This window comes from Aquila chrysaetos, chromosome 13 (assembly GCF_900496995.4).
Source record: "Aquila chrysaetos chrysaetos chromosome 13, bAquChr1.4, whole genome shotgun sequence".
Lineage (NCBI taxonomy): Eukaryota > Metazoa > Chordata > Aves > Accipitriformes > Accipitridae > Aquila > Aquila chrysaetos.
In genome coordinates this window covers 8,958,864-8,983,446 of record NC_044016.1, presented here as the reverse complement: position 1 = coordinate 8,983,446, position 24,583 = coordinate 8,958,864, and the positions used below count along the sequence as shown (strand labels likewise).

Genomic DNA, 24,583 nt, shown 5'->3' with positions numbered 1-24,583 from the left:
CGGGCCGGGAGACGCTACCGGGTGGACCGTGGGGAAGATGGCGGCTGCCGTGGCGGGCCCACGTGGATGCGGCGCTGCGGCGGGCGAGGAGGCGGACAGCGGTAACGGGCGCCGCTTCCCCAAGGGGAGCGGGAAGGGGTTTGGGTCCCTCTCTGCTCGGACGGGCTGCTAAGGCCTCCCCGGCCCCCGCCGTGGGCCGGAGCTGCCGCTTCTCTCTGCCCCGTCCGAGCCCGCCGGTGGGCCTGAGCCCCTCCTTCCCCCCCCTCGGGAGTCTGGCCCGAGGGTTGGAGCCGGTTGTCGGGGACGGCGGGAGCTGAGGCCCCGGCCCAGCCGCCTGCCGAAGCCGCTTCCCGGTGTGGCGGAGGCAGCGGGGCGCGGGGTGCCCGCGGGGCTCCGTCGGGGTGGGTTTCCCGCGGTGCCCGGTGTTGTTGTGCCTGCTCCCTGCCCGCCGGCCCTGTCCTCCCTGCGCCGTGGCCTTTGGTTTTTCTCCGCTTAGCCCTGGGAGTACCCACAGCAGCTCGTTTGTTCCCTGGGCCCACCAAAATAACTTTCGCTGCCGTGTGTCTCTGGGGTACCCCTTTCTTGGGGGGGGGGGGGGCGGTTGGGCAGAGCTGGACGAGCTGCGGGGTGCGATGGACTGTGTGTCTGCCTGTGTCTGTCTGTGCGAGACGAGGATCTGCCTCCTGCTCCGGAGGAAACCCGTGAGATACGCCAATTACAGTAACCTACCAGGAGAGCACAGAGTATAAACACAGCATAAACGCACTCATACTCCATCCTTTCTATGTGGTTTTCCACTCGTTTTTGCTTCTTTGTGTGTTGTGAGGGTATACCTAACTAGTTGTGATCGCTTCTTAATTATATCATGTAATTGGATTTTTTTTTTTTTTTTTTTTATTTACTCTTTATTCTGGCAGGAATCAAGGTTGTGGCCATTGGAGCCGTAGTTCTCAGTGGTTCTGTTTGGTTTGAGGGTCAAAACTGAACTCAAGGGGAGGCCTTGTGTGAGAGCTTCTTTCAGAGCTCATTTCTGAATGATTGCTGTTTTTAACTGTATCTGTCTACACCTAGATCACCAGGCAAGTTTAGAAGAATAAAGTATGGCAATGTATGTGTATATTTATTCCCCCCGCCCCAATTGGGACTTTTTACATTAAATCTGTGCCAGGCTTCAATCTTTGCAATTCAGAATAGAGCCCCAGCTCCTATTTCTGATAGAGTTAATCTAGTTTACTTTGAAATACCTCTGCTTTATGTTATGCTGTTGACAGATCCTCGGATGTATTAAAGAATAAGTCATGGCTGGTTGTTGAAGCCCTGTTCATCTTTCTGTAATTGTTGAAAGCAAAATGTTGTTGGTATTATCCGGCATTATCCTCCTATTTTATTGCCAGAAAATATCGAGTAAAGGAGATTAATACATGCTTTTGCACTTTCCTTTTTATAAGTCTGATCTGGTTTTTATAGCTAACTGTGGAAGCTGGTCCTAAGCAGTGTGTGGAATTCAGGTTTGGACTTTTGTAGCTGTTTTCTTTTGTATGTATAAAAAGTTGCAAGTAGGGGTTAATTCCTTGTTTAAAAACTAGATAGCAATATTCTATCATGGGCAAGGCTTAGGGGTGAAAACTTGACAAATTGTTTTACATGTAGGAGCCAGGATGTGGTGATGCACCTACTTCTTTACGTGCAATGGTTTGATTATTTTTTTTTAAATTTGGAAATCAGGATATGGAGACATACTGATATCATAAAAAGGATGCCTTTAGTAGTTTCTGAATACGTTGAACAAATTTGCCACTTATAAATCACCAATTTTAGTAAGGACTGTTGAAAAAACACCTGTAATTTATCCTGTGTGGAGTGTGACACAACACTGTTCACCTTCGTGGTAGTAAAAATCATACCGATACAGATAATGAGCAAGTATTCAGTATTTCGCTTCCACATTTGTGATGTAAACATACAATCTTGCTTCCTTCCATGATAACTAAATGCTCTCAGTCTTTAAATATGCCTGGGCATTAGAGGCTTTGTTTAAAATTGGTTAACACCACTGTTTTGCTGCTATGTTGGTTTTTTTGCTGGTTCAAAAAGGCATGTGGAGAAGGCACAGTAAAGGGTTAGTCTGGCAACAGAGTGTATATTTATGTTTGTTAAGTAATTAAATAGGCAGTTGATTAATAAGGAATATCATTAACAGCTGTCTGCATGGTTTTACTGAAAATGGATCTGCTGAAGCAGTCCTGACTTCATTCTCTTAATAATTTGCTTGATAAAGGTAGTTCTCGGGATATAGTAGTGCTTACAAAGTAAAGCACTTGGCTCAGTAGTACTTAACATTGTGATTTTAAAATACTCTTTTAAAAGTAGTGTGAGAGTAGTAGATGGATGAAAGCCAGTCAGCTGGTATCTCAGAGTTGGTGGGGAATTGTCCCCTTGCTGGTTGGACTTGCAGTGTCAGAGACCAGCCTCCTTCTGTCGAGCACTTGATTTGCAGCCTTGAAAGTTGTATACAACATAATTAATTTAAAACTTTTGAGTGGCATAAGTATTAGTGGAATGGTAGTTAATAGTGGCAGGACACTTTTATGCTCTGCTCTTCATTATGTGATAAAGTGGGTCCACTGAAATAACCAAACATATTTTAGCAGACCCTAAACTTGCAGCCTGTTTCATTCTGGTTAGTCATCTGCACCGTTAAAGACTTTATTTGTGCTGTTTGACCCGCTGAACAGACTAATGAGGGAAGTGGTGTATTCTTCATGTGTTTGATTTGCTGTCTAGTTGGCTGTTCTCTCCTGCCTTGCTGTTGCTTGATTCCAAACTTCAGTATTTTAACTTTAATTCCTTCTTTTTTGTTTTGAAGGGGGCATAGGGTAAGGAAACTTGAAATTGGGGGTGTTTTATTTGTCTCAAAACCTTGAGCAGTTACTTATACCAGAAAAGCTCAGTGCTTCTGGTTTCTTTTGAACTACCCAACAACTGTCTTGATTCTTTATTTCACAAAGCAGTCTCCCCTCTGTGTTCATTATGCTTAGGTAATTGTATTTTTGCTGGCGTTATTTTTCTTCAGCAGATTCTGCTTTCATGTAAGAAATGCTGCCCTACCTTCAATTTAATTCATGTGGCTGTTTGCATTTAAACACTAGATGTCACTGTTGCGGTTTGTGTATAAGTATGTACATGCATACATAAATGCATATGTATGTGTGTGTATATGCATTTATAAATTATAATTTTTGAACTGGAAAACATAGTTTTTTTTCCCAAAACTTGCCTCTCCTAAACATCAAAATATTCATTAATCTAATAATAAATTTTCAAGGCTGCCTTTTCCCTTTTACCCAACCTCTTAAATCACTTTAATTCATCACTGAGATGAGCAAGCACTTGCACTGGATACTTTCTAATAAATTCGTTATGGTGGTGTATGCCTGCTTGAGGAATTAATTGTAACAGCAAGTAGTACGCGGCCCTGAACTCGGATAACATTTACAAATGGAGCAAGTTAAGCTAGTGATGGATCCTTACTAGAAACAGAACTCCTGATACTTTTTTTGTTCCTTTTTTTTACCCCTAGATTCTGAGTTAAGCTCAGGACTTCCAGAAGACAGCTACTCTTCAGGAGGTGAAGCCCTGGATGGTGATGATGAAGATGAAACAGCAGCCCTTGGTGATGTGGTTGAAAAGGCAGCAAGCTCCAAAGCTGGCCCAGGTGCAGGCTGGGCAGATGCCATGGCAAAAGTGCTCAACAAAAAGATTCCGCAAAATAAGTCCACCATCTTGGCCAAGAATAAAAAACTGGAGGAGGAGAGAGAAAAGGAAAAACGAGAAAGGCTGGAGAAGAGAATGAAGGTGAGAAAAAGATGCAGTATCTTGTTGTACAATCAGTCAGATGGGGTGCATGCAAGATCCCCTCAGGGTGGATTTGGGAGAGTGCTCTGAGACTGTCTTCTGTTTCGGAATCTCTCCTCCACCATGATGTCAAGTAGCTTCAATTTCTTTACTTTCCAGACAGTCATGCTGGAGGGCTTTTTCCTTCACTGCTTTTTCTGGGCCATCAGGCAGGCTGATCTTTGGCAGCAGGACTGTTCCAGTCTGTCAGCTTAAGATGTTTTGTTGTTGAGAGGGTGAAAGCAGCTGCTTTTCTAATTGCTCTTGTTAATTTGGGGTATAATTCACTTTGTCGGGATTACAAGTTGAAATAGTTCTCTCATTGAAAGTGAGAGGGAGAAAGAGAAGAAAACTCCTTTAATTTAAGTTCTGCTGTGACTTCCAAAATCAAAGGCCTCTAGGTTGAGATTGTAGTAATCATTGATGTGGTTGTGAATTGTTGTTTGCTCCCCTCAATGATTTTCCTGGTAGGAGTTTTTTGTTACAGTGTCTGTGCCTTAAATTGCTTTTGGTTCTGAAACTGTTATAAAGAAAACAAAACTATGTTGGCAGTTAAGTCATTTGTTTGTGTGTCTTTAGTGGAACTTTTAATTCCAGGCTGTGATTAATTTACCCTCAGGCTAAAAGTACTTTAATAGTTCTAATGTCTCATCTTACCAGTACTGTTTCAATAGGATAACCAGGTTATCCACATGACAGTCTGGGACATGCTGTTGTTAGGCCATGGCCTGCCTTTTAAATACAGAGAGCTTCAGTACGGCATCTGTTCAGTTATGATTGTCCCAAATACCTGTTCTCATCCAGAAAATATGTGGGAGTACTGCAAAGCAGAGTTGGGCTGCAGGTCCCCAAACTGTCTTGTTTACCTTTAGAAAAACGTGAGAACAGTCTGCCTTCTATTAATTTCTTGCTGATGGAGGCTAGAATAAGACAGTTCTTTTGATAAAAGGCCAAAACATGGTCATAAACTCACAAATTCGTGGTAGTCTGCCTGGAATTACAAAGATAAGGACTCTGAAATTCCGTGAAAGACTTCTTGCGTAAAACAGACTTAATGGAACATCACCGCACCTATAACACTGTTAAATTGTTAAAAGGGGAAAAAAATATTTCACTACCTTAGTCTTGAAGCAGAGGCTGGGGAAATACAGTATTCTCCTATTGTAGCAGAAAAGAAGCTGGTGGTGGTGTGGCCCTTGGTAATGGGAAAGTGGATCAGTTTGCTTTTGAAAGAGCGCGCCTTAAAAAAAAAAAAAAAAAAAAAAAAGACAAAGACAAAAATCAGTGTTGTGCACAGGAGTTGTTCTCCAGTGGTCACTTGGTGCTCTTCCTGGTGTTTGAGTTCTGGCTCTTACAGACTGCCATGCGTCACTGTCTGTCACAAAGCTGTACCACAATTAATTCAGCTGGGGAAGTCAAATTCCCAAGGCTCAAAATGCGACATACCTGTCTTGATAGACCCAGGGTTTTGTTATCTGTAAATTTCTCTGTGATCAACTTGTGAGTCTTGGAGTTGAAAGATGTCTTTGAATAATTTCCTTGTTTGTAGCAGTCAGTGTGAAAGCATTTGCTTTTTTCTAGACTCCTTTTGCTTGTCTTGAGCCAGAGGCATCACACTGGTGCAACTTTTCTAATTTTTGTTACTGAAGGCAAGTGACTCTTTGAGATTTGACTGTGGCCCCTGGTGTGTCAATGCAAGAGACTTGCCTCAGACCTGTTGTCCAGACCTATACTGGAACTCCCCTTAGCCTCAAACCAAACTGAGTTTTGTTGATTTATCTTTTTTTTGACTTGCTACATACTCTGTCAGAGTATGCTGCATTCTCCAATGCTCCATGTTGTTTCACATAACAATATTTATAATGCAGCTTGATAAAAAGCGGGAGTGGGAAATGATGTGCCGAGTGAAGCCAGATGTTGTCAAAGACCGAGACAGAGAAAGAAATCTTCAGAGAATTGCCACGAGGTAAGAGTTCTTCTGAATGCTTTCCTTCAATATATGTATATCGAAAAAAGGAAGAAAAGGGGAAGAACTGGCCTGTGCAGGTAATCTGTTTCCAATCAGATTGAACTCTTAAGAGGTGACTAGCAGGAGCAGAGAGATTTATATACAGGTCTGCATTGTACAGTATCAAGTTCAACAAAAGATTTCAGAAGCTTTATGAAAGAGTAAAAATTTAGATGGGAATGTAACGTTTGCTTAACAGAAGTGCTTTGTTGGATCCCCTCATTTTGTTCATTTAATGCTTTAAAAATGCAGAACATTTGTTTCTACTACTCTGTTTTTTCCTTCTCCGCAGAGGATTCACCAGATCCACGCTTAAGTTCAGTTGCCTTTCTGTGTTGCAGTAGTTTGGTTCACCTTGTTCTGTGATGCACCTTGATGTGCTGTCTGTATCTGTCTCCTTACTTATTCCTCTGCCTTGTCCCCCTGCTTTAGCTGCTCTTAAGACCTTGCCTGAGGAATTTAATAGCTGATTGTAGATGAGTAACATACTTCTGGGGATGAAACATGCTCTTGCACTGGTCTCAGAGCCATGTTACTTTGCTTAGGTTGGGGTCTGAATAGTTATTTATGGATTTGTTAATTTCTGGATCCTAGCAATAAGTGTGAAGGAAAAGTGAAAATTTAAAGTCTGCTACATTTTAATAAATGTTACTTCTTAACTGAAATGAAGTTCAAAGTAACCATTTTGGGGAGCTAGAAGCCATCCAGCATCTGCCCTGATTAGTTGCTTTGGTAGAGGGCTAATTTCTATAAAGGGAACTTGAGTTAAAAACTTTGTTTTGTTGTTGTTTTTCCCCATCCTAGAGGTGTTGTACAATTATTTAATGCTGTCAGGACACACCAAAAGAATGTTGATGAGAAGGTGAAGAAAGCTGGGAGCTCTGACAGGCAGCGTGCTAAACTACTGTCATCTGTGTCAAAGAAAGATTTCATCAGTGTTTTAAGAAACATGGAGGGTGCTAAAGGAAGGAAGAATCCTGCTGGAAAGGCCACAAAAAGTAAACAGGTAGGCTTTGTCTGGGAGAAAAAATGCATACAAGTTACCTTCTCAGTATAATTGCTGTCCATTAATGTGCCTGCTCTTCAGAACACCTGTGATCCAAGTGCCTGGGTTTCTTTGAAACAACTTAGGAAGGGAGCAAGTAGCTCTTAGCCTGTTTTCCTTGTCTTTTTGAGTGTCAAGGTACAAAATGCTGGAAGCTCTTCTGATAAGACATCAAACCTTGTGTACAAATAACTTGGTTTAGCTGTGTGTTTGAAAAAAGAATATGAAAAATTGGATTTTATCTTGGATTTTGTACCAACCACAGAACAAACTGCTAGATTTTAGTGGGTTGTGACATTCAGAATTTGGCCAATAGTAGTTAATCAGCTCTTTAAAATTGTTAAACGTGTGGGGGCTTTTCATCTTACATGGTGTGTTAAACTGTACTACTTCTGTGTACCCATAGTTTTGGACATTTCAAACTCGCTTCCTCTGGATGATTACGGTATATGGAACGGAAGGGCTTTGCCATGCAAGTGAATACCACAACAGAAAGAAACGGAGATGTACTAAACATTCTATGTAGGCTTTTCTTTCCCTAATTCTGTGTGTGTGTGTTAGGCTGATGTGGCTTTATTGCTGTAATGATGTTTTGCAAAGAAGTATTTTAACACATTGCACTTTTTCCAAATGTGCTCAAGAAAGACACAGTGTAGTTGGACTCGTGCTATTCTTTATTGGTTCTTTCAACTCACCAAGTAGCTCAGGGTTGAAAACAAGTTGCTCAGACATACTCTCGTATTTCAGAAGCTGCACATTTTTGAAGCGTATTTGTGTTCAGGTTTGAACTTTGTGCTTAGTAGTGGGTGGAATACTTCTGTTGGCTGAGACTCACAGCAGTTAACTAAGTGCTTTTCTGTGCCAGAAAGAAATACTTTAATCAGTTGGGAGACAACAGTTTGTCATATGTTTTTTGTTTGTGTGCACTTGGGGAGCATGCTGAAACACTGCCTGGCATGAAGAGCTCATACAATTTTCATGCAAGTGTAATATTAAAGTATTTTTTAAAATTCTTCAGATAACGAGAACAATTTAGCTTGGTGCTGACACTTTATTTCTCCTTAAATAATTCCAGCTTGCTTGTTTGGGTGGGGGTGTGTGTGTGTGGTTCTTCTTCTCCCCCCCCCCCCCCCCCCCCCCATAGCAGAAGAGTGATAGCAGTAGCAGGCCAACTACTATTGTAGTAGGCATTGAATCAACAGCTGAGAAAAAACTAGGACCCTTTTTTCTTTGTGTGAGATTGTAGCAGGGCAATTTTCTAATTACTAGGTCAGAAAACATAGATTACAAATGTTTCTATACTATAAAAAAAAAAGACATATTTTGGCAGCATCAGTAACAGCATATTTCCATTAAAGTGCTCTGGAGATGCTTTAGATGCTGGCTGGTTAGTGTTGATTTTGAGTATTGATACAGGTGCTGTTTTCACATTGCTTGTGAACAAAAACTTCAGATTTTGGAGTTTTTCATTAATATAAGTCTATACTTGTGGGTTTGGTTTTTTTGGGGGGGAAGGGGATTGGTTTTTTTTTAATAGCCCTGTCTGCCTGGGTAGACCACCCCCTTCCCTCTTTCCCTTGTTGCATTTGCTTCAGTGACTCTCCATTCAGTACTGAACCAAACTCTTTAATAACTCCTTTTCAAGCTGTTCTTAATCTGTCTTATTTTCTCTTGAGAACATATCTTACACGTTTAGCGGGCTCCCATCCTTGTAGTTGTTGATGCTTGAGGTTGAGGCCAAAATCTGATCTTCAGTCTCCTCCTTGGAATTACACAAACATTTAGCCACTGAACAGTACTGCTGGCCTCCACTGTCATATCTCTACTTCTTGGTCTTTGAGGGTTTTTCAGAGAGTAGTAAGCAGGGATGAGGCTTTTGGGTGCTGAATTCCTTGCAGCAGGAGCTTGGTAGATTGTTTGTGCCATCTGAAAGCTTTTCTTTGTTTGTTTCGTGGGGATTCTTTTTTGGGTTTTTTTTGTAGCAGCCTGCTTTGTTTTTAGCAATTGAGAGTATGGTGTGTATTTCATTTTAACAAACAGGGGGGAAATACATTTATTTATCGCAACAAAAACAGTGGAAGAGATGCCAATCCCAAACTCCAGGCACTCTGCCATCAATTAAAATGCAGTCCAGAACAATAAAAACACTACCCCACCCACATAAAGCAAGCAGTCAGCAGGAAAAATAGCAGAATAAAGTTTTACCAGTGAAAGCAAACCTTTCTTGACTCAAGCCTTGCGCTATTAAAGGAGACTTGACTGTGAGAATGGGCAAATGCTTTTTCTTATTCTACAGTGGTTTTTGAATGCAAGATTTGCTGCCGTATTTTTGAAAGTTTGGTGGCTTCTTCCAAATGTCAGGGGTTGTTGAAGAAACCCTTGTAAAGCTCTGCTGTGGTTGACTATGTATATATGTGCATGAGAAAAAGAGGTTAAACACTCTGTAAAGGCCAATCAGTAGCAGCGGGATTTCATGGTAGCACAACCACCTAAAAATGTTTGTTCTCTATCAGCTTCATGCATGGATGGGAAGGACAGGTAACCTGTGCCCTGTGAGAACATTGTTTATAGTCTTGTATACCTTCAGCCATTGGCCTAAATGTTACTTGGTGTACACCCACCCAATGTAGCTATGAAAAAAAGACTCTAAGGCTGTGAAAATTTTCCTGTGCCATGTGAAACCGTAGCCCTTCTTGGGGTTTTGCATACCCAGATGGGAGTAATTACTTTTCTGAGCTGGAGCCAAAAGCTTTGCCTTTCATATCATTAGCTGTTTATCAAGGTATTTCTTAATCCTTGCTGAGCCAGCTGACTTGTGTAATATTTTTCCCTGTTTTTTTCTAAGGTACTGTACATGATTCTTGCCTCAGGGTAAGATCCTCTAATTTACCTCCCCTCACCACCTTATCTGAAAGCCTTGCAGCATGGGAGAAAAATGTAATATTTTTCTTTTTTTAAAAAATCCCACTTGTTTGTTGTTTGGGTGATTTTTGAGGGAAGCATATTGGGAGATATGAAAGCTTTCAATCTTGTCCAACACAATCCTTCTAGACCAGTTTTTTGTTTCAGTATGTGTTGGTTGTATCTTGCAGCTTCCCACCTGTAGGATACTATAAGAAATGTTATTAAACTACAGGTTTAAAAAAGGTACATATCAGAGATGCTGTCTTTCCAGCCCTAGAGGCTGAAGTCATCTTTATGTCTATAGAAGAAATACAGAAGTAGGTAGTGGTGGTAAAGGATTCCTTGCAGGAATCCTTTGTTTTCTTTTAGGTCCTTAAGAAATTTCTGGGTGCTCTTAGGATTGTGGGTTAGGGAAGTACCTTTGCTTGAAGGTTTGCGTGAAGTTTCTGTTCTCTTAGAGGTGCACAGACATGTTGGCTGATGTAGTGAATTACATGAGGTCTTGAAATCTTAGTGGTAGGAAGATAAAAAAATTCAGAGTTAACATTCCCGGAACAGCCTCAACTCTGCTCGCTTGTTGCATGTCAGTTGCAACAGGGTTGTTCAGTACCAGGAGCTCTGATCTTGACTTTTTGCTTGTCATTTGTGCTACTCCCTGTAAAGCATTACTGGGTGGTAAAACGTTTTCTAGTGACATACAAATAACTGGCATGGAAGTTACAAACATTCTTTGTGATAAGCATAACCTGCACTCATTGACCTTTAATTTTGAATTAGGCCTTTGTGGCATGGTTTTCTGAATCATCTGTGTTTGCTCCAACTTGTAAGTTTTCTTACACCAGATCTGTTGCAGAGCATTTCAGTGGTGGAAGTGAGAGCAGGATTTCCTGGTCTACTTCAGTAGCCATGATCCAAATTCTGCAAGGTAATTTTTCTGTAAACTGTGCTGACTACATGACTTGGAGGTACAATTTGCTTCCTGTGTCGTGATGGCATCTGGAAAAAATTGGTGTATTGGTCTCAATAGTACCTATTCTAAAATAATTCATTGGTGGGAAAGGAAGATGAGCGGAGAAGAATACAAGCACTATTTCATATCAGCTATTGCTCATATGGGACTTGAAATAAAATGCTTTTCCAGAAAAGTTCCTTCTGCCTGAAGTGTATTTTATAAATGCTTCTAGTGTTTGGTAAGTAATTTGTAAACACAGTGATTAGAGTCAGGTTTACTATAGATTTTTCTTTTGTTTGTAAGACACTTAATATTTATAAATACTTTAATTTTAAACAGTAGTTTGAAGATTGTTCAAGGGCAGGAGGAGTACTGTGCTTCTGACTTTGACTGCTGTTCTTGCTGGGACACAAGAAGTGGCATGGGGGCTTTCATTTTTCAAGTTAGATGGGGATATAAATGCGCTTTCCAGCTTAAAAATTAGATCTGTTTAAAACCTGTTAGAGTGACTGCTTTCTTCTTCTTGCAGCTGCGTTAGGTACTGGCCATTGGCATGTTCTGCTTTTTTCCACAATGTAGAAATGGGGAGGGGAAAGAAACCCAAAAGATTATTTTCATCCATATACCTGTTTGGAGAGACAGTAGTCTGAACAATTGCTTCAACCAGCTGTAGGAAATAGTTTGTTTCTGAGGTATGGGTGAAGGCATAGGTGACTTCTAGAAATTTGGTAAGGTGTATCAACACCTCTTTTAATCTTAAAAGGAAACTTTTTTCCTTAGGTGATAATGACATTGCAGAGTAGCAGAAGTTTATTGCTACAGCTGTTGTGTGCTGGTTTTACGGAACTAATTGAAGGAGTAACCAAGTGCGCATGTATTCCAGCAGATTTGAGGGGGCAGCCAAGTATTAATTTAGTTCAGCTGCAGCCAGAGTAGATGTGTTCTCCCAATTTTAATAAATGTCTTCCCATCACATGCACAGAAACTTTTAATTTGGATTCCTTTATAAACTGTGCATTTGTATCTGTTTTTCCCAAATATATGTACATTCTTGTGAAGGTCACCTCATACATGTTTGGAGCTGATGCTTTTAATGTAGTTTTTTGGGTTTGTACCAAAAGGTTGCTGACTACCAAATTGTATGCTGTATTCAGATTTTTATCCCTAGGGATAAATGCAGTGCAGCCTGCCACCAGTTTGCTATATTCTAAATTCCTTACATTCTTTAAGGTATAGGGTTGTTGTGCAGTATTAGAAGTTGTTTGATGGTGACATTTTTACTTTAAATCTGTTTACAGGAAGATGTATTGACTTACCCGGTTTGGGTCATCAGCAGGGTTAGGTTTTTAAGATGTACAAGCTCAGTTCGCTATCTGTTGCCATAGCTGGTAACACACATCTGTGTTAACATGGGAATGTAGGTCTTTGTCAATATTTAAATGTGTATTTGATTGATAGATGTCAAGAACTTGACACAGTGAGTTCAACTCCAGATAAGAGGATTAAGGGCTGTGTGTCGGCTATATTTCAGTAGGTTCCCCCTTTTTCCTATCCTCAGATTTCCTTTTCTGCTCTTTTTCAAATACTTGATCAGAAGTCAGGAAGGGAAAAAGATAGTGATTTTTGCAGTCTGTGTCTGTCAATGTCTTTTTTCTTTTTATCCTCTTGATGTTTTATGTTCCTAACAAGTTCTTTCCCCCTGCACCTGAGGACCAAGCGTGCAGCCCAGCATCCTGGTGCCTAATGCGAGTGCAGCCCTGACAACTGCTTGCACAGAAAGACCAGTTCCCTGTTTGTCATCATGAGTCACGCGTGGTCTAGTTTAATGCTGTCTTCTAAGATGTAGATAGTGTGTGATCGGTGAGGACAGATATTTTAAGAGAGTTTGGATACTAAATGCCTATCGTATCTACTGAGGTGATGACCTCAGGTTTGGGGAGGGCAGTCCTCCAGATGTTTATTACTTGGCCAGATGCAGGAAAATGTTTGTGGAGATAGCAAGAGACATGTTCCCAGCTCCAAAATACATTCTTAACTGATTTTTAAGTTCAAAAAGAATGACTGATGCAAGGTTTTAATGGATGCCTATAGGAAATGTCTCTTTCCTTCCTCCTTAGAGCTGTAGACAAAATATTTTAAGTTCATCTTTCTGTGAAAACGGATGAAGTGATTTTAGTTGAAACATAGTAAAAGCCTTCAGCATGAAGCAGTTGAAGTTTGGCAAATTTTGTAGATGAATATAAACAGGGACTTGTGATTGAAATGTCAGGCAATACTGAGACAGCTCCATCTGTCATATTTGAAACTAACTTGCGTTGCTATTTGATTATTAGTGCACAGGATACTATGATGGTATTCTGTTTTCTAGAAGATGTTGCAAGGCTTTCTTTCAGTAAAACTATGTCTAAAAAAACCACATTTGAAAAACTTGTGGTATACATCTTCTTTGATCTTCCTGTAAGTATACAAAGCACAAAAAGTCAAATCCTATTAGACTTTTTATCTGGTAAATTGAGTTGGAAGCCTTACAAAAGCAGCTTTCCACTTTTGGCTTTGTTCATAACTCTTATAGGCAGGGCAGTGTACTTAGACAAAAATGTATCAAAAATGTATTTTTTAAAAAAATGTTCTCTGGAAGTAAGAAAGATTGGGTGGAGCTTGTCTGTCTTAACCAGTTTGTTTCCTCCATCTAAGCATTTTCTATTGGAAATTATCTTGAAAAGTGATTCCCTTACTTTGAAGTTGTATTAAGGTATAAAACATTCTGATTTCCAGAGTGTTGAACTAGCAGATGTGTATTATAAATGACCTCTGTGGGCACCTACTCATACTCATCTGTTTATCTTGGTAGACTTCAGGAGTGGTGGGTCAAACTGCTTCTAGCATCCAATGGTTAGAGGGTTGCTGAATTCAGTATTTTTTTTTCTATGGGAAAATCTGGCCAGTTTTTAATAAGTGTTCCTGAAATTTACCAAAATCTTAGAAAAATATACTTTTTTCTTTTGTTGTTTTTTTTTTTTAACCTACTGTTATTACAAGGGATACTAAAGCTGTCTTCCTGGGAAGATCTGACCTCTTTTTGGTTTGTTGCTGAACCCTGGACAGTGTTCTGCATGTGGTCTGCGTCATTTTTCCCTCCACCTGCAGGTGTTGGGAAAACCCATACAGAAACATACAAGGAGATGGAAGGGTCGGAAATGGAGAGAAAAGGTAGCCAGATGGCTAAGACAAGGGATTGGGATCGCGGCAGTTTACATATTCCCTCTTCAGGTTTAAACTGCTTTTAGAAAGCAGCCTAGGAGTGTTGAGGGGTATGGTCTGTTCCCTAATGAGTTTACCACTCACCCACGACAGTGTGAGGGAAATTACAGGAATATAAAATCAAAGAGACTTGGATTTGCAGACATTTAGGATATGTTGCAAAAGCCATTTAAGTAGGAGCAGGGGCAATGAGGGTAGGGAAGGTTTAGCCAGACAAGCTGCTTAGTAGTCATAAAAACTTCAGTATTTCATACTTAGTAATAAAAAATACACAAAACCTAGTTCTTTGTGGGTTGGTTTTTTTTTTTTGTTCTCCCCCTCCTGCCTCATAGTTTTTTGGATCCCTATACTTGTTTTGGGACTCAAATGTAAGTGGAAGTCCTGAGGCAGGAAGAGGAGGCTTTTTAATAGCCCCAATTCTTCCTCATCAGCTACTCTGTGAGATGATTTCTTAAGTGCTGGAAGTGAAGGACTTGGTCATTACTGTAGCCTTCGTTGTTTGAGACAACCTTTTGGGACTCACTTTGTTATGCCTGTTGCCGAATCATAATGAAAAACAGTGGATGATTTCAGCAAACAGCTGTGGGCCTGCGTGTTTCCTTACTGTGCCAACAGGCAAGCTTTTATAAAAACCTGCAGAAAATTTTAGGTACCCAGCTGAGACAGTGCATAAGTGTCTTGCATAAATGGGTGACATCTGAGAAAAATCTGTTGTGACTTGGAAATGTTTGTCTAAAGCAGACTGTTGAAAGACATTAGTACTTGACTTCTGAGGGATAGCACATTGAAGGCCTTAGTTTTGACCGGATGCTTTTTACTAGGCACTTTTGCTGTATCTGCATATTTTCCAGGTACAACTTGATGGTTTGGGAACTGTGCAACTTGCAACAGGGATGTTGTGCATCTGTGTAATGTTTAGGCTGATCTTTAAACTCTGTCATGTCTTCAGTACTGCAGCAAATACACATTAAGAAATGTAGGACCAGCTGGCAGAGAGAATTCTTTTTTATCACTTGTGAGAAGTTGTGTGGCATTTCTTTCGGGGTTGAAAGGCTGAGTTTCTAGAAAAGTTCTTTCCTCCTTGATTTTGAATCCCATCCAAACAGGAAAAATTCTTGGTTCTTTGTTTTCCTTTTAGGAATAACGATGGAAGCTGGTAAGGAGACTTCCATGTAAGTTTGCTCTTGGTAATGAGCCAATACGCTTCCTGGTACAAAATGAACAATCTTTTGCAGACTGCTTACCTGAGGCTCATGACTAGCTAGCATGAAAAGCTATTCTTTCTGATGGACAGCATTGTCTTTTCCAAGTCAGAATTATGATTCAGCTACTTTGAATACCATAACTTGCTATACAAAGTTTTTGTCTGATAAGCAATTAAAGTATAACTTGTTGCTTTAAATAGAAGTCTTGATCATGTGTTGTTTTCAGCCACAGTACTCATTGGGTCTTTATGTCAAGAGTTAATTGATCTTGGTGCTGTGCAGTCTTTGCTCTAAGGATCCTATCGTTCAAGTAGATGAAATGTGAAAGTTGTGTGGAGACTTACAGATGAAGAACGGGTAGGAATAACAGGTGAATACTGAGATAGTAGTAGCCAGTATGGTAGACAGTAATTTTACTGTCAGTAGTATAACTGCTGATAAACAGGCATTGCAGATGTGAAGGTAAAAGCACATAGATGAGGATGATGAAGCAGTTTTGTTTTTACAGGAGGCAAAAACAAACATGACTGAAAATGAGCAGTGATGGCATACTGAAAGAGTATACTGTCTGGAAACTTTCTGTCCTGATGTGTTGCCTGATAATACAGGGAATGCGTTATTTCTCTCTTTCCAGGTATCTTCTCTGTAATAATTTGCAGTCTACTTTGAGCTAATTTTTGTTTGGTACCTACTTAAAAATGCTTGCTTGTGGACCTTTTTTTTTCTTTTTATGTCAGTGGAGTGTTTTGGCCTGACAGTTGGAAAGACAGTGATGTAGTTACTTGATATTCACAACGTTGTCATTTTTCCTTGTATTTTACAGAACATGAGTTACAAATTACAGAATATATTCCACAAGGAGAGTTGTTAGTATGGGTAAAGGTAACAGTTCATACCTGTGTTGTAGCTTAACTATAAGATTGTTTCATTAGGTGAGGCCTATTTTCAGGTGAGTTTTTATTTTATGAGCTTTTATTTTCTGTGAGTAGTTCCTGGGTGTTGCATGCCCATGCTGTTCATCCTGCCATTAAAATGTGTAAAGGGAATCTTGATGCCAGTATGGCCAGGCATTGTCTTGCAGCAGCGTGTGGTAAAATTCCTTGTGCAGCGAAAGGATTTCTGAGGCAGTTGATATTGGAGCTGGAGCACAGCACAGGCTTGAGGAGTTCCAGAGCGTCCTGTATGCAGAAGGGCCCTGTGTTACGCTTGAATTCTTAAAATATTTTTGCTTTTTCTGACAAATACTGATTTATGAGGTTTCTGATGAACTAAGGCTGAGGAAATCTGTTCTCTCATAAGCTCTTTCTTTGATTCTTCTTTGCAACTGAGCATTTAATAACAATGCTAATGATTTTACTTCTTTGCTTAAGTCCAGATGAATGCTTGTTTTTTGAAATTCTGTAGTTCAGTTCTGACCCCTCTAAGGTTGGGGCATGTTTAAGCCTCTGCGTGCCAACCCAAAGCATTCCTTCTCATTCATACATCCCCAGTTGTAGTAAACCCTAGAGGAGGATGTGAGGATGGGGAGATTCCTCATCCAGGTCATTAAGCTCTGGGTGGTCTTCTGGCTGGAAAATCAGTATTTGTTGTGCTTGTAGTAATAATTCCAGTGTGTTACTTGCAAAGAAGTTTGAACAGGAACAGCAGGTTTCAAAACACTGTCAAAAAAAAATCATTCTTAGATTTATTTACTAGAAATGCCAGTGTAGATAGATTCTGGTGTGCACAAGAGACCTTGTGCTCTAAGTAAATCTCCTGTGCCCCTGTTGATATCCACAGTATAGCATCAGTTCAGATACACTAAGGCAATTTAGTTCAGTTGCTCTAATTTCACTTTCTGAGAGGATGCAAATGGGTATTGAATAACTCTCACCCTAAGGAATAAATGATTGTGCAGAATTATGCTGCAGTAGAATAGACTTCTGTTGTGCAGCTCATATGTTCTGCAAGCTCGAAAATGCTTCCCAAAGTGAGTTGCCGTGAGACTTCAGCTCAGAAGTTCAAGATAGTAGCAGTACAGGATATGCTCAGTTTCCAGATCTGTGTGCTTTTGTCTGCTTGGGATCAGGCGTACATAGGAACCTTTCTTATAGTCAAGATCTCACTGTAATTCAAATTAGATAAAGTGGCAAGTGGCACTGATGATTAAACCCAAGTGTCATTTGTCTGTTAAAAATCATTACATTATGTTTCTGCTTCTATTGCTGCTTTAGATACTTCAGCTGCAGTTTTCTTTATTTCTTCCTAGCCTAGAGGGAACTTACTGTCTTAGCCTGTGATCTTGGATATTCCTGAAAATGAATTAGGAGGAATGATTATGCCAGTGTTCTTTGTTTTCCATTTCCTCTCCCTGCTTCTGCCAAGTGATTTTTTTTTTTTATTTTTTTTTTTATTTAACACCCCTCAGTGTATACCTACCCTGTTTTTTTTTTTTGAGCTAGGTTTAAACCAACTTGCTTGGGGATGAGAAACGGAATAGCAGCAGTTGTTTGGAGCAAGGTGCAGGCTGGCGGGGAAGGTAATTGTCAGATGTATGCGAGAATACGTTTTGGCAGTTACACTTTTTAACTTCTTTCTCATGATAAAAGCCTCCCTGTGTTTCAAGGTCTTAGATGTTTGTATTGAGCAAAATAGAGGAACCTGGGGAGGCAATTCAAATTAATTAGACATGTTAGAATTGTTTTCTCAGGGCTTAGATTTGTTGTTTGAGAGAGATTTATGTTAGAAATTCCTTCCCTGACAGGTACAAATAAACGTTTATTGTATGTAATGGTAAAGAGAGATGCCCCTGCAAGCTCTGGCATTTCATCTTGTACACAGAGAAAAGGCACGGGAGCCCAGTGTGCTGATTGTAATTCCTAGGTCTCAAAAATGTTCATTTGTTAATACCCTGCAGTTATTGTCTTTTGGATGCAGGCTGTACGGGAATCTCTACGGTGATGTAGGTATGGTTGCTGTTTTACAGATGCAGAAACTAGGGTATGTTCAAGTGACACGAGCTGGTGGAAAGCAGAGTGAAATGCTGTCTTTAATCTGTGGGCTCTGATTTCAAGACATATCTTTTAATGCTGTTACTTACCAATAAGCATTATGGGACTTTGGTCTGCTTATGCGTAAGGTTCTGAAAAGCTCTGGCAAAATTTCCTGCTCTGGTTTTAGGATGTTGCTGTGCCAGTAAAGGAACAGATGAAAATGACAACATCCTGTGACTTAGACAGACTGAACTTAATTCCCTTAAGCTTTCAAAGGAAGCAGCCTTTGAGCTAAGGCACTCATTTGCAGCTGAAGCAGCTATGTGCAGTTACAAGTATCCTGCTGCTGCTTCTGACAACTTCAGAAGGGGTGGAGAGGATCTATCTCCCACCTGAGTGGCAGTGCAGTCTGCTGCAACTCCAGTGTTGTTTGGCAGGGCTCAGTTGAAGATACTTACTGTAATGTCAGTTATCAAGAGTGAATTATTTAACTCCAAATTTTTGCAGTGGTAAAGAAATGAACCAAAACAGGGAGATTTCTAACTTGATCTTGATGATATAGCTGCTGCTGGTGCCATGAGGCTTTCATAGATGGCTTCCTCCCAAAGCATCCAGGAGGCAATTCCAGCCCAGATCCTGCAAGGGACGGCTGTTTGTTCTAGGTGACAGACCTAAGCTTTGTTGTTGGGTGGGTGGTTTTGTTAGGGCTTGGCTAAGAATTTCAGTTCATCTTGTCCTGGTGCAGATGTTAGAGGGTATGTCTTCAAACCAGAATTCATTTGGGAAGTATGTCCCCACTACAGAGACCTACTTGTGTCAGACTTGAGCTAATGCTGTGGTAGCTTAGGTGGCATACCAAGCAGGCAAGATGGTGTTTGTTTTATTTATATGATCTCTTTTCAACTGGACTATCAGTCTGTCCCAGCAAATAAGTATCTGCACTAGAGTAACCACACTGCACGTTTTGGTCTGTCTTACTTCAGCTCATGATAACAAGTGCATCACCATGTAACCAGTGACTCCTGAGATACTTCACTAACTGCTGCGTCTCAGACCTTTTGAAATAGGTTGCCACACCTTCAGGCAAAGAGCAAACCCATTCAAATGTATGTGTAAAAAAAAAAGGGAGAGGGGTAAAAAAGCAACACCAGAACTTTTCACTCCTTGCTTTACTGAAGGATCCACTTTATGTAGTGTTACACACTAATGTTTATATAGCCTGCTTTGTTTTCATTTGGGGATGTTCAAAGGGGACTTCAGTGTTGTAGTGAAATGTGGGAGGTGTGGATGAACAGCTGATGGGAAGTTCAAAAGCGGTTGTATAGAATGAAAGCTGGTTTATTTTCCACGTGCCAAGAATCAGGTTTGTTTTATTTAGATGAAACCAGATTATGGCATTGAAAAACCAAGTGTATTAACATTCTTACATAAAGCAAGTTGGGAAGCGATGTTACAGTTGAACTAATTGTTAATTATACAAATAGTCTTGCTGCATATTTTCTTGACTCCAGGAATGTTTTGTGATACGATAGATTTGGGGAGTTTTTATTCTGAGAGGAAAATAGAGCAGTAAATGAGTTAGGAATGAAGATACTAAACGTGGGTTTTTCTTCACTTGAGAGCATGCTTAAAATTGATTAAATATTTGCTTTCGAGCATTTAATCTTCATCTTTGAGGAATGGACATGCTACCTCTGTCTTTCTCCTTAGGGCTTGTTGTAAAACTATTCAAACCTTTGTGGTGCCTTACATAGTGGGTAATGCTATGGAGGATCAGCATCCCTCTTTTGTTGAGGTCCTGCTTTTGTTCTGTTGTTCACTTGACATAGCCAGAAAGAACAGCTAATGGCTGCTGAATAGTAGCTTGTGATGAATTTGAGCATTGGGCTTTTAAACCCTGAGCCTTTCACTGTCATTGCTGACAGTAATCTACTGCTTCTGTGCTGTTTAAAAAAAAAACAAAACAAAAAAATCCCTGTTCTGTGCATTTGGGGGGGGGGGGGGAATCTCTGTTGGTTTTATTATTATTGAAAAAAAATAAGAAAATTGGATTGTTTTGTAAGGAAGGTGGGATTTTTCCATTTAGGTATTTCAAATTTTACTCTGTGGCTTGTTCAAACAGTGATTTATAAAAGGTCTGGGATTAAAAAAAAAAAAGCTTGGTGACTTTTGTAATCTTTCCGACATTTCTGTACTCTGCAAAGGTAAACATATAAAACAACTGAAAATACAGTTAAAAGGGCGGGGGAGGGGAAGCTACCCTCTCCTTGTGTCCCAGAACAAAGTAGCTATGTTTGCACTAAAATAGATTATTCCCATGTGAACATCTTAAGGTCTGCCTAGGGATCCATCTAATCTGTAACTCTTTAATTCCAGGTAATTGATTACCCAGTCTCAGATATTTCAGGCTTTACTGGTATAGCATTTGAAGTAAATTGCTGCAAGATTGGAAAGTGGTTAGGACACACAACCCTGGGGAAAAGGGGGATTGTTGGGATGGGAGAGCTACTTTAGGAGTAGGCATTAATGAGAGCAGCTGTGAAGAAAAAAAAAAAAAACAACAAAACACCAAAAAACCACACAAAAGAAAACACAGTGCAAACATCTTGAGGAACAGCTGTAGAGTTTCTCTTTTTTTGAACTGGGCCCTGGGAGATTCCTTTTGGGACTTGTTACCCTATTTTTGTGAGAGTAGTCTTTGAAAAAGAACTGCAGGAGAAGTCACATTTAGCACTTCTGCTTTGATTAGCTATTAAAAATACAAATCTTGTTTGGCAGACTTTTTGCACTCAGATAACTTCTGTTGGTGCGATATGATGTGTTAAATTTACAGTGATGGACCTGCATTCTCTATTCTTTATTTCTTCTGCTATTGAATTCTGTATGCTGCGCTCTCCCAAAGATTGCACGGACATCAGCTTAAATATGCTATGATTCTATGTATCGCATATTCCTAGAGGCATGAACAAATGTCTACAGCGATCATACATTTACTACGGATTTTGCATCTCATAGGCAAATGTGCATCTGCAGAGGATGCTGTAAAGGATAACCGCCATCCACTGTACAGTATCAGGAGGTGGTGGTTACTTAAACTAGGGTGAGTCAGTTGAGGTCTGTCCTTTTGAGCAGGGGAGTGGGAAAAGCACACCTGAGATGCCTGTATTAACTTTGTTTCAAGGACCCTGCAAAAGTAAATTACCGTTTTCAGTGTCCCTGATTCCATTTTGGTAGGACAACTTTTTTGCTTGCCTGCTGGACACTGAGCCATGTTGTTCCTCAGAAGTATTTTGCTGCTAAGCTTAAACCACTGAAATCCTTCTTCAGTATATTGAACAGTTTTTAGTATTTTCCTTCGGCAATAGCTTCAAGCTGTTCTTTAAAACTGTTGCCACAGGATGGGGCTGTTGCACTGCCCAAATATGAACAGTCACTTGGATGAACTGCAACCAAGCTCTGGTTTCAGTGCTAAACTAAAACTACACTCGTGTCACTTTTCTTTATTATTCACCAGTTTGTGTAGTGTGGCCTCTGTTTATCCACTTTCAAGAGGTAGGAAATTTGGAGTAAGGTGGTGTTTGGCTTGCTGAGTGTAGATCAACTTTGTTTCTTTTAGAGGCAGCTTTGCACCATATGACAAGCCCAGGTAGTGAGGTAATAATCCACATAAAGGGGATTTGGTTCACGTATCGCAGAATATGTTAAATATTAAGTTTGGGGGGTTTTAAGCTTTTATTAAATCCATATTTGTGTTTTAGAAATGTGCCAAAAAGTGTTCTAATGAAGCAGCACCTGGGGGTTAATAAATGATATCATGAATCCATTCTGATTGCCAAGAAAGATTTTAATAAAGGAAGCTGTGCCCAGGGTTGAGTGTTTCATCTATGAGGAATAATTGTTTTGTTTCCATATTTCTTTTATTCATTGGTTAAAACAAGTTTGCTTTTTAGCATCAAGTCACTTATGATTGTCCCGTGTTTTTCTGTGTACCATTTGCATAAAAAGCTAGCCCTCAGTAGGTCTGCAGATGCAAATTATAAGAGTGAGAGGTGTTATTCGATTGCATGAAGAGCTTCCATCTTTTACTGCCTTTCACATTCATCTCATCTTCCTCTGTTCCCTCTTCTCCCCCTCGCAAACATTCAGGGTGAAGTGAAGTCTGAGGAGGGGCCAGAATGGAATATACTGCGTGATGACTTCATGATGGGAGCATCTATGAAAGACTGGGACAAGGAAAGTGATGGAGAAGGCAATACTGAACAAGGAGGTGGTCTGAAACAAGAAGATGACAGTGACTGAATGAAAGTTAAAACCATTCAAGATAATGTTTTATCTTCTTAACTTTGTTTGGATAAAAAGTCAGCATTCTGTGAATGTACAACACTTGGAGGATCTCTCTCTTTTTTTTTTTTTTTTTTTTTGAAAGACTTGCACAACTTCGGAGTGTTTTCTCCTCCATGTCAAACTTTTATTAAATATAGCTTCATTTGCTATATTGAAATACTGAAATATTTTCCAAATCGTGTATAATTTTCAACATATTTCCAAAACATTTTGTACAGTCAAAATAGTGGCACCTGCCCAATGAAAGAAAGATTTTGCCAAGGTCATTAAAAGTTTATACATTAGTCATGGCAATTGATGTATTAATGTGCCTGCATTTCCAAATCAGTGTTGCACTTTGAAAAGTTGTTAGCGATTCGCAGTAGAAATGGCTTACAATAAACACAGAAATGCCGTCACCTTGTAAAGTTATCGGACTCCTATAGAGTCTTTACTACTTTGGCCAGAAAAGGTTTTGTAGATAATAAAGAAAAGTAACCATTAATGTGATAGTTCTGGTCTTGGAGGATTAGTTTGATTGGAGACAACTTTGGAAACATAACTGTAAAAAGAGAGACTTGACCCTACTGATTGGCTTTTATATTTTTTTTATATATATATGTACATATGTATTTCTTCTGCAGTGCAAGTCTTAAATTGTATAAGTTAAGATACTGGTAAGAGAGAAAAGGACAGTCATTGCTATTGTTTTTGTTGGGGGAGGGAGGGCTTTTCTAGCAATACCGTGTAAAATTATATGCAGTGTTGCTTCATTTGCAGTTCTGGTGTTCTGGCCTTTTTCAGTAAGGAGCCGGACCTCTGAGATACATCCTGTGGGTTTAGTCAGCTATAATGCTAATTCCTCAGGTCTGTAAAGGGTCAGACAAAAGCCTTTCCTCTTAGGTGCGTACTGGAACAGTACCAAATTTTGGAAGATGTCTGTCAGCATAACACTATTGGCTTTGTTTAAGCTACAGCAATTTCTCCTAATTAGTTGTTTGGTTGCAAAGGTGCAGAAGCTAACATACGTGGTAAGAATATTTTCTGTATAAGCATATGCATACAGAAGGAAGTACATTGTGATTAAGGTGTTCTAAATGAGAGGCTGGGGCTGAATTCTGCTTCCTTCACTGTTCCAGACTGGCTGTCTAATACTGTGTCATTTGTTTAACTTTGCTATTGCATTTACCCATTTGCTATGTGAAGAAAATTCTTTGGGGCCTATTAATTGAAACTTAAAATACGTAGTACTATTCTGTCTTACGTACAAACCTTTCTTTGTATCTGCTTATACGCAAGATAGGATTAGGAGCGACTTTCAGATTTTCAGTCTTCAGCATTGAAATGTGTGGTAGGACAGTGGATTCAGATTTTTGTAACGAAGGCATTGAGGAGGCGAGGGGGTTTGAACTTTGTGTATGCTGCAGGATAAAAAATACACATACAAAATGGCAGAGAAACCCATCCTAACAACTGGCAATGGTTGTGTTATCCCTAGCCTATTCATCTGGTATATATTGCAGCATAATTCTTTGAGGAGAACTCAAAGCTAACAGCAGAAATGTTTAGACTTTCAAGCTGTTTTGAGTGTTAAACATATTAGGTATCTGAGGAGACATTAGTTTGTGGCCTGATATTTATTATCACAAACGAAGGCATACACCCAAAATATCAAGTGGCAAAACCACAGAAGTTTGACATATGGTTATCCCGGCTTCTGAAGGCTAGACATCTGTATAGCTGTTCAGTGAGAGTTGGCATCTCATTAGTGCAGTACAAAAATATACTGCAATGAATTTTCAGTCTATAAAGCAGCGTAGTAGTCTAATCTGACATAGCTTGCTTTCTACAGAGTTCAGTTACTTTGTGTGGAAAAATTATATCAGCACCCTTAAATCTGTAGTTGTTCTTGAGTTTGATATCATCGGTCTCTGTCTGAGATCAAACTTTTGGAAAAGTTTTTCTTAGGAACTATGACATATTGAGGTGATTATTAAAAATTTCAAAATCCTTTCAGAA

General features: G+C 39.9%; 1 protein-coding gene across 1 annotated transcript; it reads left to right on the top strand.

Moving 5' to 3' along the window:
* RRP15 (ribosomal RNA processing 15 homolog) lies at positions 1-24,583 on the top strand. Its single transcript, XM_030035728.2, has 5 exons — positions 1-101; positions 3,581-3,855; positions 5,763-5,860; positions 6,707-6,908; positions 22,388-24,583. Exons 1-5 carry the CDS (start codon positions 38-40, stop codon positions 22,538-22,540), a joined length of 792 nt encoding a protein of 263 aa, XP_029891588.1. The 5' UTR covers positions 1-37; the 3' UTR covers positions 22,541-24,583.